This window comes from Trematomus bernacchii, unplaced genomic scaffold (assembly GCF_902827165.1).
Source record: "Trematomus bernacchii unplaced genomic scaffold, fTreBer1.1, whole genome shotgun sequence".
NCBI classification, from domain to species: Eukaryota; Metazoa; Chordata; class Actinopteri; order Perciformes; family Nototheniidae; genus Trematomus; species Trematomus bernacchii.
The window spans coordinates 1,614,299-1,630,283 of NW_022987332.1; the positions used below are offsets into that span (position 1 = coordinate 1,614,299).

The 15,985-nt window shown below is 41.4% G+C and overlaps 1 protein-coding gene across 1 annotated transcript in view; it reads right to left on the minus strand.

Annotated features, from left to right (window-relative positions):
- Positions 1–15,985, minus strand: part of cemip (cell migration inducing hyaluronidase 1) — a 200,242-nt gene that overhangs the window by 82,918 nt on the left and 101,339 nt on the right. The window contains exons 2-4 of the mRNA XM_034127484.1: positions 15,479–15,647; positions 3,830–3,967; positions 2,487–2,625 (exon numbers count right to left, since the gene is read on the minus strand). Coding sequence (XP_033983375.1) covers positions 2,487–2,625; positions 3,830–3,967; positions 15,479–15,533 — 332 coding nt within the window. The 5' untranslated portion in view covers positions 15,534–15,647. The remainder of the gene's footprint in view (positions 1–2,486; positions 2,626–3,829; positions 3,968–15,478; positions 15,648–15,985) is intronic.

Genomic DNA, 15,985 nt, shown 5'->3' on the forward strand with positions numbered 1-15,985 from the left:
GTCAAAACGTGTTCATAGCGGGCACGGCTGAGAATAGCTAGCTAGCTAGATGTTGTTAGCCAGCTTGGACCTATGTTAGCCAGTTCTAGCATGGCTAGCTCGATCTACTGAGCAAATAAAAGTACATCTGAGACCAGTATTGTGCAGATTAAAACAGTGCAGTGCATGTATTTTAGTTTACCTTCGTCCCGACATGACTTTGCCAGGTCTGCTAACTTTGCTGAACCACGGAAACTGCATTCAGTAGAAGCTTCTGAAAGCGGCTCTTCGCGTCCTCCGAGTAAATCGCCAGAAGCGCCGACACATCCTCATCACTCCACCGCTCCGATGATTTATTTAGTGTTGCCATAATAACTGCTTTCACAAAAGTAATCCACTCGTTGGTGCGCTGTGCTGAGCTTAATGCGAGCAAATACAATGGCGGCCTTCAAAAAAGATTCTAGAGATTCACGGGGCGATGTTTGCATTCCGCACAGCCAATCAGACGTATGAACTATTTTCTCCCACGACAGTCCCTGCTCTCTAGCAGGGACTGAAAAGCGGGTCAGATGAACTCATTTGAACTACTTTAGTTCCTGGGGCTTTTTGGTGTGAACGCAAATATATCGTAGTTCTGATGAACTATTGTGGGAAAAGTACTCCGGTGTGAACGCGCCTATAGTCTAAAGCAGGGGTCGGCAACCTTTTTGATATGAAGTGCCATTTAAGAAAAAGAAATCTGATTAGTGTGCCGACGTTCGTGAACTGTCAACGGGAGGGCGGGGGGAGCCTCGCTGCGGGGAAGCTGTGGACCTCTGCAGTTTAAACACAGTTAAATAAATAGAGGGCCGTCAGCGAACCAAGCCCGGTCGTCAACGGCCCGCTGGCGACCGGCCCGGTTCGCTGACGGCCGGACATACTGTGATTCTCCAGAACACACAGTTGGCCAGTCCGCCCCTGTGTAGCATATTATTTTCGATGACAGATGAACAGATCGCCACTGGGTTTTCAACTAAAGACACAGCCACGCAAAAACTGCGGCATGTACAGCTCCTTATGGGTACTGCAATGTGTGAAGTGCGCTACACCCTGATAGTTTCACCATGGAGGAAAGCAGCAGAAAGTCGACTGGAGTTAAAAAGAGCGGGGTTATCCTTCTGCGCTGCGTTGCATGCATGGCTTCCTTCTGCAGGGGGAGACGCGCTCTGCCGGCGGTCTCGTTCAGGATCCGAAAATACAATGTAAATATTTTGCACACTTATTCCTAGTGTGCCACTGGTTACGGCCCGCGTGCCAATGGTGGCACGCGTGCCAGGGGTTGCCGACCCCTGGTCTAAAGTCATGTTAACAGCCCACAACTGTAAAGCTGCAGTGCCACAGAGGTGCTTTCAGCTAAGGCCTAATGTTAGCATGCTAATATGCTCACAGTGACTATGCTCACATGTTATATTTTGAAGCTATAATGTTTATTATGATATGTTATGATAGTGATTTAAATCATGAAAATACAGCTAATGTTGATGGAAATGCCATTATTATCAGGGGTGCACATAACTGGTACGCAGGTACGCATGCGCGGCAAACATCTGAAATGCGTACCGTCACTTGTCTCACTAAGCGCATTTGCGTACCGGCGGACTTGTGAAGCATTTCCAGAAGGCGCTTCAATCACTGGACGACAGAGCCGGTCGCCGTGCGCACAGACGGGGCTGCTGTTAACGTCGGTGTGTACAACGGAATTGTGCCACAACTTCTGGCGCGAGTTCCACGCGAGTGCTCCACTAGCGCCCACCTCCACCCCTCCCGTCGACGTTCAATACCACACCCCGCCCCCTCCCCCCGTCGACGTTCGCGAAACAGAGGGGCCGAACACAGAACCTTGCGTGGGCAGCCCTGAGTACCAAACATTGTCTCCTGGTACTCATTTGAGTAACTCACTAAGAAAGTTATGTGCACCCCTGATTATTATGTCATGTATATGGAGAACATTTTAAGTATTGTGCAAAGGGTCTCATGGGATTTGCACTATAAGAAAATACTACACCTACACCTACACCTTTAAGATTTATTGTCTGATCGACATCGGCTTAATAATAATTTACCACTAACATGTGATGGAGGGCGACAGTAGCTCAGTGCGGAGGGACCTGGCTTGGGAACCAGATGTTCACCTTATGGTCATTGGAGTGGACTGGTATCATGAGAGATTACTTCCTGGGCCCTGCCAAAGTGTCCTTGAGTATTGCACCAACACAAACGCATTTGGTTGCTAAACCATGGCAGACCCCCTGCTTAGCATCCGCTCCATTAATGCATGTGTATGTGCATGTATGTACTGTATAGAGTCCAAATGTGAGTAGGTCCTGTGCGTGTGTGCTCTGTGTTTCAGGTGCAATATGCATAACAACAGAGTGAACATTTGCCCTCGAGGGATTATTAAAGTATGTCTTCTTCTTCTTCTTCTTTTTCTTCTCTATGTTTATAAGCTACATTTAATACAACTGTACCTTCCAAAAAGGGAGATGGTGAGGTTGCCTTTATAAGGACAGTCTCGGCTTCCAATGTGCAGCTCCCCTTTGTTCCCAATCAGAATGTGTTTTGTTCGCAGCAGTATGGCCCGGTTGGTGTCAGCAATCACCAGCTTTCCTGAGAGGAGAGAGAGAGAGGGAGGAGGGGGTGGAAGAAAAGTAAACCTACTGGCAGAGCATTCATGACTCAGTGCCATCAGGCTTGTCTTCCTACCATTTAAAGCCCTGGGCTCAGGCTGCGTGTACACACACACACACACACACACACACACACACACACACACACACACACACACACACACACACACACACACACACACACACACACACACACACACACACACACACACACACACACACACACACACACACACACACACACACACACACACACACACACACACACACACACACACACACACACTTGCTGTAGCTGGCCAACCACCTGTGTTACCAGGTTTCAACAAGATTTATTGAATTATTTTGATTAAATGTAAAATGAAAGTCAGAGTGAGTGAGAATGAAGACATAGATCATGTTGAGCGAGTGCTTCTACAGTTAATGTAGCAGAAAGCGCTCTGCTCTCTGAGAATTGTAAAATTATCTGAGCAGCACTGATGCCCATAATAAATGCTGTAATGAAAAGATACAGTAAAGCTGTAAATCGGCTATAACATTAAATCTTAGTAACCCATACATTTTAAACAATACCAAACTATGGTCCCTTAAAATATGATTGATTTACACACAAATAGAAAAGCAAAAACCACAGTGCATTGTAAGGTGGTCAGAAAGCTTAACTCATCATCTTAAGGGACGCTTGTTCTATCATTTAATAAACTGATGTAGTTACGTGACTTATTTGAATTATCTATGTCATTCTATATCCAATATATAACAACAACAACAACAACAACAGTGCAGAGCAACTGAGAGAAACATAAATGAAAAAGATTATTTTATGCGGTCTATTGTTTCAGAGAGAGTACTTTTAATGAATTGTGTCTCTGTATTGTGTCTGTTGTTTTTTTATTTTAGCAATCCTTCATACTTAATAGACTTCTTACTTATTCAGTGTTTTATTATTTTGACTTAACTTGACCATCCTTTTAAAAGAGGAATAGCTGCTTTTTTTTAAAGGATTTGTAGGGTTTTGGAGTAAATGTGTATATTTGTTACAGTGTTGAATTGTTCCTGTCCTTCGTGGGTAAATCACTATACCCACCAGACATACTCTGCTTCACTTAATATGTCACATTACATAAGATAAAGACAGCATTTCACTGTGAAAGATTGACACCATATTGACTCTTCTGGCTTACCGCCACTGAGAATCTCAATGGAGTGGACCGTAGCTGAAGATGTGAGGAGGACCTTCCTGCCGTAACCGATGGTAACACGGTGGTCCTCGCTGTGTCCCGGCATCCATGGCTGCAGTCCTGGCTCTTTATCAGGACACACTGCAGGAGACAGAAAACACACCAATTATTTATTTAGTACTTGATTGCATGAGATGAAGAGCTGTTTTGTTTGATTTATGTTAGACTGTTTGTGTGCGGACCCCAGGAAGAATAGCCAATGTTAGTGCTAATTGGGATCCTTATAAGGAAATAAAGAAGATTGAAGGAACCAGACCAAGAATGATTGACAGTATGATTTGGCCAAGAAGGAGCTGCCACTCCTCTCCCCCAACAGGGAAACAGTTGCCCCTCACCAGAGCCAGAACTGGAAGTGGAGCATGTGTGGCTGGTGCCAAGCTCAGCCAGAAATAACTGCTGCGCTGCGGGCACACCACAGGGAGAGGCACTGGGGCTGGGTGCATTGTCAGCCAGGTAGCAGGCGACCCTGAACAAGGGGCTCAGCAGACCCTGGATGGGTGTACAGGCTCATTTCTCTGGTGGGGAGCAGGGGTTCTATCACTTTTGCTTTTATTTGTAATCTTTTTAATTTGTGGTCATTTTGCTCAGCTAAAAGCTCAATATTTGTTCGTGACCCAAAAGTAACAAACACAACAACGTACAATAAATAGGTAAATACATGAGCAAAAAAATAAGAAGAAGAAGAAGAAATAGAGCAGTATACATGGGTTGCTTGTGTTACGGCTAAAAGACAAACACAAAAGCCAGCATGGATTATACAAAAGCACGATCGAACAAGTGATGGTCGTCCCTTAACAATTTCCAGGTTTCTTTAAATTGGTTTTCCTGAAGTTTCAGGGAAAAGGTTTTTCTTTCCATTGTAAATACTATATAAATACTATAACTTTTTCAGCTATTACCTAAATTGGGATAAGATAGCACACAAGGTTATTAGGCTGCTCATTCCAGAGTAAGAGTGATTGATGGACCCATTTGGTTTGTGTCTGTTATTGTCAGCACAGAACTGAGATGCTGTGTGTAACCATCCAGTGTGTCCAATGGAGGTTTAATCTATTGCTCTCAGGTGTGTGTGGTTACCTCATCTCCCTCTCACCTAATGGATCCGTCAATGGCATTGAGTGGCCAGAGACCTGAATAGTGGGGCTGATTTCCCAGCGGGCTAACAGAGAGTGTTGGCTGCTGACGTGCAATCAAACGGCTTCTTCTGTCTGTGAGTGACGGCTGTTTGGCTCTCCAGAACTCAGAATGTCTGTGGAGGGGTGTCTGCTGTCCTGCAATGACTCATATTCCTGTGCATACTGAGAGCTAGTCCACATGTACAGGTATTTTTAAACCAACAACATCATCTCCGACCCCAACCATGACCTGAACAGTAAGAATTAGTTTTTCCCATCAAATCGGAGATACAGGGTCCCACGATTTGATGAGGTTGTACTGAAGCATTCTTTTGTGCACCAGTCAATCCTCAAAATAAATACTGATTTAAATCCCTGATCTAATGTAGATGTAGAGGGTCTTGAGCATGTTTCTCTTCAGTGATCTTGATGCAATGTTAAATGTCTGTTTCCTTCTTTCTTGTCTTAAATATTTGTCCTTTTTAATGCTGCAAATGGAGATGCTGTGATGATGGAAAAATGTCAGACTCGATCTAAAAATGAAGTATTATCGCATCGTATCGTAGGCCCTATTCTGCTTTTTGGTTTATTTTTCCTTTCCTGTAGAATGTGATATAGGCTAGTGTGCATGTAAATGGTCTGCAAAGGCTATACAATGCAACTGACTCGCTGCCAAAAGCCAGGGAGCAACGTTGATCGGGAATGTGCTGAGGGAGTGTTGGATGTAGCGACATAGTAGAAGAATAACTATACAATCGTGAAATATGTATTTGTACGGCTGTTGCACATTATGTTGCCTCATCAGCGAAGGTCACGGGGGAGATAAAGGCCCACGATCCAAACACATTGTGCAGACTGGATCCTATCATGCTTTAACCTGCTGTACAAATTACGTTTCTGCAGTAATTGTTGCAGTAATTTATCTAGTGTTACCCCTTTCTAATCCACATTGTTCTGCTTATATTTCAATTGACCTTAATTTGAAGCATGGATATAGGGGAACACACCTATACAAACATAACATGAATACCAAAGGCATAAGATTTCATCCAGCCTATAAAAGTTCCTCATCAGCAGATATTCTCATGCACAATTCTGTGTGAGTGTCTGAACTCAGTTCTTGGAGATCTGTGGCTGCAGGTTGGCTGCTGTTTTACGATCACACAAAGAACTGAGCCTGACCTTCATCAGAAACCATCAGCACAGGTACAGTGAGTCAGGGAGAATCATATTGCAAAAAATAAATTAAGAAAAATAAAGACTTCAAAGCATTACACCTGTTTTTTTCGCTTTAATCACAGGCAATATAAGGATAATAACTGAGCGTAACATAGCAAGTAAAACTAAAATAAGTTGGGAACTGTCTAAAGTCATCATAAGTGGCTTCAGTAAGAGAAATTCAATATTATTGAATAAAAATACATAACTTGAGAGGACAGCACTCAGGTAAACTGGTCACCAATATATTTAAATGTATTTAATCTTCAGAGTCAATAAAAGGAGAGTTTGGAGAGAAACTCCCTCTGGAGGGAACACAGGGATTGTAGCCTCTGCAGAACATTGACATGCACAAAGACCGATAGAACACACTACAGGAGAGGGAACACCCCGATAACATAATAGGGCCTCTTTAATGTCACTATAGGACTGTATCTATATTTTCTTTAAATCATCAGAATTTGCTTTCTGATGTGACATTGATGTATTTTGGCTGTTTAACGTCCAAATATTTTGAAATAAAGTACAAAATAAAGTAACTATAAAAGCACAAGCTGTGTTCTTCTGGTGGGAGGGGCTAAACGCAGAAGGGTGGAGAGCTGCAGGCTGTATTTCCTTTTCCAGAGAACTGCCTGCCCAGGGACACTCTTGAATTACACATTGCTGAAAGGTTATTATGGAACCTTGTCCCAGTTATAGAAAGCCGAAGTCCCTCCCTTTCCGGTGATCCTCCATGGGACCTTATTTCGGAAAAATTATGTATTGAAGTCAATGGCGAGAGAGAAATTATCTTTCGATCCCGTTTGAATTGTGCCATGAATTACACATATGATGTTTGTCAATTTAAAAGATCATTTTGCAAGTCAAGAAAAAAAAGGTTTGTCGTAAAACTGTGAAGTAACACTTATTTTTGTGTGAAACTGCTCAATGAACTACATCTCAGGTCTCGCGTCACCATCACCAGAATGAGGCGAAAAGTATTAAACACACATTGCACTCGTTTAACACTCACCGAAACCTTGTACAGCCGGTCCCGCATGCTGGCTCTTACGGAACCGACTAACCAACCCAGTCTCACGGCATTTTGTGTTATAGTCACAACATTTAATCTATTGATTCGTGTTCTCCAACACGATTTTCCCCTTTTTTTCGTGTCACACAGAACGATTTTAAAAGCAATGTATTTCTATTGGTAGTGTGTTTTGTGCCTGCACCACGTCTTTTTGTCCGGTCGGGTCTTGGAAGACCAGAAGCTGTGTGGTTCATAAAAACATGTTCTTACTCAATATCAAGCCACGGTTATTGTTTTTATTTTAAATAGTATAATGTCGGACTTTTTTTGCTGTCCGTGAGGAAAAGAAATGGGGCTCAGAGCCTCAGGATACTGACATCTGTATTTTTAAAATATTTTTTTCTAAATAACACACTGTTATTTACTCAACAATAACACACAATTATCCTTGTTTTTATTTATTTGTTTAATTCTATAATCTCTGGCTTTTTGGCGTCCGTCAGGAAATGGGGCGAAGCCTGCGAGCTAGTTCAGGCAGTCAACTCGAGCACTTATGCTGCATTCATACATAACGCCCCTTGCCACTCTACAACCAACCAAACAGTCTCCTTTATATGCCGCTCTATTGAACCTGCCAGATCTCTCTCTATGCTTTGCTTGCTGCTGCTGTTGCTGCAGCTACTTCTACGTCGCTGCTGCTTGCCTGCCCCACCACCACCCCAGCTTCCACCTGTAGGCCCGGGGGGTTAGTTATTTAATCCTCACTCATGGTGCTATGTATATCTATGGAGTGATGAGGCCCGAGCCTAGTCGCCAAACTCAACTATATGCTGCTTCTAATAGACATGTTAAAGAAACACGTGAGTTGTCTGACTGAACTGAATTTCAAAATAAAGTCACCGGAAACAGACGTAGGCCTATAAGGGACATTTCGAGGATCATTGCGATACACACCCACTGAACTGATTACCCAAGATCCTCAGCTATGGTTGAAGCTCGGTGATTGGATGTTTTAGCCGCAATGCACATTGGGATATGGTGTTAATGCGATATGAAATCCGAAAAACATTTCGGAGTTTAGGATGTCCGAAGACTACTACCCATAATCCTCAGCTATCGTTTGGGACTAGAGTCCCGTTGCTTGACAAACCCTGTGATTAATCTTCAAGCACTGGGATTGGATGTTGGAGTGGCAGTGTGCCAAGGTTACGCCGAGCGTCAGACAGCTCTTTGAAATGGAATGAAACCCACGGCAGACTATCCAAAACTGGACTCGAACGGGTCCAGCCACCCCCCCCCCCCCCCCCCCCCCCAGAACTACACATGCTGGCTATTGTGTTTCGCAACATGTTCTATGGCACGTCTCTACTGGGAATTGTAGTTTTAAAAGACGTTTTTCCCACAATTAGAAGTTGCCAGTATTAAACTGTGTACATCCCTGGAGGTTTAGGGGATAGGAAACACATTGGTGTTATCACATTTATAACATTATTTAATGCTGCCCATTATTTGTGTCCATAATGGGAAGCATTAATATATACCCACATGACGGCTCATTGTTTCTTTGTAATTCTACTCCGCTACAATTCAGAGGTTAACCTGGTATTTTTACTCCACTACATTTATTTTAGTTACTTTGCAGATTCTGATTTAACAACCCTTAAATCAGACTTTAGTTACACCTGAGTAAAATTCAGGGAAGGTGCCAACAATCAGGCGAGATATTTGATAGTTGGTGCTTGAGAAGACTAAACATTTATCTGCAGATCTCTATAAAGCATATTCATTACTCGTTAATTAAAAACTGTATATAATGGCTATGTTGCACATCCCTTTCAAGATTTCAAGATTTTCTAAGGTTTATTGACATATCATATACACAACTACGGTGTAGTTATGCAATGATGACAAACTTGGGTCACAGGTTCCTCAACAGTGCATTACAAGACATCTATCGATATCTGTGTACCTCCACCATTAAACATATTCTGCACATTTCTTATACTATCTACATACATAGTAGTATAATTAATATGTATAATATCAGTTAAAATAAGTGCTTCAACATAGTTAACATTGCAGGAAAGCAATATATTAAACGTTAAGTACTTTGTCAGGCTTAATATTTATCTGTTGATACCCCCAAAGCTTTTTTCTTATTTAAAAGAAGACCTTAACCTAAAGTATTCTTTAATGTTTAAATAAAGGTTAATTAGTTTGTCTGTTTTGCACATCCTCCTGTTGATATCTTTGTACATCCAGCACTAAACTGTTTTATTCTAGAGATCACTTACAGTATCTTCTTGATTTTTTATATTCTATATTTCTATCATTGATCTTCTACTTTCTCCATATTTTGCATGTACAAAAAAATGCAATAACGTGCTGTTAAACACTAGGGGTTATAAAACTGTCAAGTTTACAGTGTTAACACAATTAATTATACTTTCCAGTATACGTTTCCAGCTTAGTTCATGACGGATGTATTTTGTTATCCACACATGTATTTTTTTTATATTTGAACCTACACCTGCAACAGTCAAAGACAGGCAACTGTTGAGGAGTTGGAAAGGTCTGAAGATGTTACAAATAAGGTACACACAGCACAGACAATGCCATAATAACTTTGTATTATTAGTGTAGGACACTTGTGTATGTATAACATCTGAAGATGTGTAGTTTTATTCATGTTTTCACATAATTGTACAGGATATTGCTATATTATTTCACATGTTTTACTTCTACACATTAATATCTGATTTGTAAAACATCATAGACAGAAAGGTATATCCGTCATTTAACAGTAAGCTATTGAAATTGTGATTCCATAGATGTGTCTCCCATCACCCAAATCCCCTGACTATTCTCTCAACTCAGTATTTACATTCTTATATTCAAAGAAAATCAGTAATATCTTTAAAAACTATACAGTAAGTCCTTTTCTATCAGCTGTGCACCGTTATGGTGTAAATATAACCTATCTACCAATTGGATCAAATATAAAAGTCAGCCGAATTAGTATTGATACTGCAAGGAGACGTATTGTGTGAAAAGAAATGTAAGATGTTGTTTAATTGCTGATATATTTATGATCCACGTCACGTATTCAGTTTTGGTGGCAGTGCTTCCTGTGTGTCCAGAAGTCTTCTCATCAGGGCTCTATAAATAAAGAACTACGGCAGATGTGTAATATGTAATGCAGCCGAACGGTGTATTACAATGCCGTTATGTGATGACCTCCAAAGAGAAAAGCAAGAACACTCGGATTAAAGTATTATTTTCTTTTTTGTAAATGTTTTTCGGATTTCATATCGCATAAACACCATATCCCAACGTGCATTGCGGCTAAAACATCCAATCACTGAGCTTCAACCATAGGACGGCAAAAAAAGTCCGACATTATACGATTTAAAATAAAAACAATAATCGTGGCTTGATATTGAGTAAGAACATGTTTTTATGAACCACACAGCTTCTGGTCTTCCAAGACCCGACCGGACAAAAAGACGTGTTGCAGGCACGAAACATACTACCAATAGAAATACATTGCTTTTAAAATCGTTCTGTGTGACACGAACAAAAGGAGGAAATCGTGTTGGTGAACACGAATCAATAGATTAAATGTCGTGACTATAACACGAAATGCCGTGAGACTGGGTTGGACTAACTCCCCTTTTGTGTAATAGCAGCTCTCAACATGCCCAGACGTGTAATGATTTCCACCTCGTTTAATACTTTTCACCTCATTCTGGTGATGGTGACGTGTGCTGTGCGAGACCAGAGATGTAGTTCATTGAGCAGTTTTACACAAAAATAAGTGTTACTTCACAGTTTTACGACAAACTGTGACTTTTTTTACTTGGAAATGATTTTTTAAGATTGACAAGCATCATATGTGTAATTCATGGCTCAATTCAAACGGGATCAAAAGAAAATGTTTCTCTCTCTTGACTTCAATACATCATTTTTCCAAAATAAGGTCCCATGGTGGATCACCGGAAAGGGAGGGACTTCGGCTCTCTATGCCAAAAAGTAACAAGCTTTAAAATGGAAGAACCAAAACAAGCTGTGAAATGTGTTTTGAAGATGTTATGAGCAGAAAAGGTGAGACAATTTCCAAAACCAAAAAGGAAGCATGTAATCTAATTAATTTGAAGAGGTAAAAGTCACTGTTGTTTTATACCAGTTGTCCAGAGAGCAGCACAATACTCATTAATTTATACCAAAATGTCTCATAAGACAAGATAGAGCTCTTATTATTACTTCCACTTCCACTCAAGTAACTGCAACCCTGCCTGAGTTCCTCATTAAGATGAAGCCCCTAACCCTCCAATAAAAAGCCTTCTCAGATGGAGAGGCTTTTTTGATGGTAATTAACAAATATTTTCTTAGAGCTCCATAAGCCTCCGTGCAGTCAGAGTGAAACTGCAACAACAACAACAACAACCAAAACAAAAACAGTGACAGAGAATTAAGATATTTGTGTTAAGTTTATAGTGGAAAAATGTTTCTAATGCCTCAAGGACCACACACACACACACACACACACACACACACACACACACACACACACACACACACACACACACACACACACACACACACACACACACACACACACACACACACACACAAACACCCTCTCTCTTCCTGAGAAATGGATTGGATGCAGGGATTATCCTCTAACACCTGTTCAGCTGGATATCTGGAGGTGTTTGTGGTATTTTTGTGACACAGCAGGTGAATACTGCATCCCGAACACTTTCACTTTTTGAATAAAAAACAGCCAAACTATAGCCATTTAATAAGTTATCTAAAGAATCTAATTATCCAAATGACACACCAAAATAACAAATAATAAGAATAATTTCCATCTTTCTCGTCATGTAAGTATAGGCTTGATTCTACATTCTTTTATAATGTGTCTATCTCCTAATATAAAGATATATTTTTCCTTAAAGGGGCCTTATTCTGCTCTTTTTCAGGATCATATCAGTATGTAGTGTCTCTCCTGGGACATGTCTCCATGCTTTAATGTTCAAAAAGCTCTTTATTTCTCTCATACTGCCTGTGCTGCAGCACCTCTTTTCGCCCAGTCTGCTCTGATTGGTTAGCTCTGTTGTGATTGGTCAACCTTTTTCTGTTACTGTAGATGAAAATAAGGAGCCCCTCCCCACGCCCCTCTGAGAGACATTTGGTTAAAAAGAACTCAATGGTGCTCTAGGAGGAGATTCAGGTGATAAGGTGGGGGGGGGGTTACATTGGTTGCTGATTGGCTAATGGTTACACAAGACAAAACATCGTTATGACATCATCAAGTGGCCAAAATCTGATCAGCTCATTTTCAGACAGGTTTTTATATAAATGGATCAAAAAGAGAGAGAATCTTTGTTCCTGAAACTTTCAGAGTCTCTTTCCACAGAGGAGACACATGCTGATGAAGAAGAGACATGAAGAAGAGGGGACACATGTTGATGAAGAAGAGACATGAAGAAGAGGGGACACATGTTGATGTAGAAGAGACATGAAGAAGAGGGGACACATGTTGATGTAGAAGAGACATGAAGAAGAGGGGACACATGGTGATGTAGAAGAGACATGGAGAAGAGGGGACACATGTTGATGTAGAAGAGACATGAAGAAGAGGGGACACATGTTGATGAAGAAGAGACATGAAGAAGAGGGGACACATGTTGATGTAGAAGAGACATGAAGAAGAGGGAACACATGTTGATGTAGAAGAGACATGAAGAAGAGGGGACACATGTTGATGTAGAAGAGACATGAAGAAGAGGGGACACATGTTGATGTAGAAGAGACATGAAGAAGAGGGGACACATGTTGATGTAGAAGAGACATGAAGAAGAGGGGACACATGTTGATGAAGAAGAGACATGAAGAAGAGGGGACACATGTTGATGTAGAAGAGACATGAAGAAGAGGGGACACATGTTGATGAAGAAGAGACATGAAGAAGAGGGGACACATGTTGATGTAGAAGAGACATGAAGAAGAGGGGACACATGTTGATGAAGAAGAGACATGAAGAAGAGGGGACACATGTTGATGTAGAAGAGACATGAAGAAGAGGGAACACATGTTGATGTAGAAGAGACATGAAGAAGAGGGGACACATGTTGATGTAGAAGAGACATGAAGAAGAGGGGACACATGTTGATGTAGAAGAGACATGAAGAAGAGGGGACACATGTTGATGTAGAAGAGACATGAAGAAGAGGGGACACATGTTGATGAAGAAGAGACATGAAGAAGAGGGGACACATGTTGATGTAGAAGAGACATGAAGAAGAGGGGACACATGTTGATGAAGAAGAGACATGAAGAAGAGGGGACACATGTTGATGAAGAAGAGACATGAAGAAGAGGGGACACATGTTGATGTAGAAGAGACATGAAGAAGAGGGGACACATGTTGATGTAGAAGAGACATGAAGAAGAGGGGACACATGTTGATGTAGAAGAGACATGAAGAAGAGGGGACACATGTTGATGTAGAAGAGACATGAAGAAGAGGGGACACATGTTGATGTAGAAGAGACATGAAGAAGAGGGGACACATGTTGATGTAGAAGAGACATGAAGAAGAGGGGACACATGTTGATGTAGAAGAGACATGAAGAAGAGGGGACACGTGTTGATGTAGAAGAGACATGAAGAAGAGGGGACACATGTTGATGTAGAAGAGACATGAAGAAGAGGGGACACATGTTGATGTAGAAGAGACATGAGGAAGAGGGGACACATGTTGATGTAGAAGAGACATGAAAAAATGGCTTTTGCATAACAGGTGACCTTTAACATGTGCTCCTATGGCTCATGCAGCCTTATTTGTACAAGACGTGTGTGAAGACATTCAATTTGAATAACACTCACTATGTGTGTGTCTCCTATGCATATGTTTATGACATAAAGGCTTGACCCAAAAGACTTGTTTATGCACTCCAGAGTCCCCACATGACCTGTACTGCTGTTCAGTGAAGGCAACAACAGCCTGCTCACATGACGGGCTCCTCTGTATCTACATCATGTTGTGCTGCATTCAGGGTCTCAGGGAATAATCCATCATAGTTCTCGACAGCTGCTCATGTTTACGTATAGAGCAGATGCTACAGCCGTTACCCCTGGGATATGATATACTTCAATGCACTGAAGCAATGTACAGGAGTCCATAACAATGTAACAAGCTGGAGCCTATGATAAAGAGAGCTGCGCGCAGGCAGAGAGACGTGCAGAACACAGAGAGAGCTTATCTAAACGGTCAACATTGACTGTGTCACACTGTACGTCTCACTGTGGTGTAAAGTAACAGGTTAGAAGTACTTAAGTACTGTACTCAAGGACATTTGAGGTACTTGCACTTTATATCCATTTTCTGCTACTCTGTACTTCTACCCCAGAATAATACAGAGATTAATGGTGTACTTTTACTGCACTACATGTATTTAATACCTTTAGTTACTTTACAGATCTGGATGAATGATGTGAAATATAATCAAGTGTTAAATCAGACTTTAGTTCCACCTGGAGTAAATTCACAAGCTACCCTGCAGTATACAAAGTCATTCAAAATAGCTGCACCTTTACCAGCTTTGAGAACACTTTCATGATCAATCATTATAAAACATATCATATATATTATTCTGAAATGGACCAATCTGCACAATCACTACTTTTACTTTTGGTACTTTCACTATATTTTGATGAGAATACTTTTCTAATTTTACTTGAGTAACATTTTTAATTCAGAATTCAGAAAACACAACCCTCTCTATTTTCCTCCATACCCAAATCTCTAAAAAAGGGGCTGCAACGGATCTGATAAAAACTGATCCAGATTTGAACACTGTCCTGACGTCAGGACGGTGGCGCTACGGCTATTGGGCCAACTCCACCAATCAGGAGGAGACAGCCACGGCCATTGCCGTTCGAAAGCGCTGGAGACGCTGTAGTACATATGCCAGGCCTGTAGGTGGTGCTGTTCTCACTGAATCTGCCCTTGCAAAAACAGGGCTAACATTTTCCAAATTGAGCAAAATGAGGCATGGCTAAAATGCATGATCTGTTTGGTATTTTGAAAAAAAAAAAGTATAAATATGCCTTATATAGGTATGGTCCTACACTATATTATTCAAATATAGCATGATAGGTCCACTTTAAGTACAAGATCTGAGTACTCCTCCCCCCTCTGGAAAGCATAGATGAGACTCAGAAGATGTCCTGACTCACCTGCGTGGCTGCTGGGCAGCAGCAGAGCTGCCAGGATCAGGCAGCACGTCTTCATCTCTCCACCGCCGCTGACCTGAGGCCTTCAAAGGTTGCTGCAGACCTCCCAGTGAGCGTAGGGGGAGGGGGGGGTGGGTGTGCTGAAGTCACAGTGGGAGGACACCAAAGGCACCTGCAACATCACATTGAAATGCAGAAGACTCAGCAAGGGTAGGTGACTGTCTGGTGTACAGGCGAGCAGGAGGTCTGGTTCTTCAGAACAGAACCTCTAATTCCTGCTTTAAGCTTTATCTTCAAAGACATAATGACAGATTCCTACTGAAAGGGAGCAGGGTTGGGAGGATTACTTAAAAAAAGTAATTCCATTACAATTACAAGTGACGTGTAAAAAAAAGTAATCAGTAATCTAATCTGAGTATAAAAATATAAACCTGATCACTTTACAATACAATTACACACATACGCCCCAAAATACACACACATTCTCAAACACGACCTTTAGTGATGAAG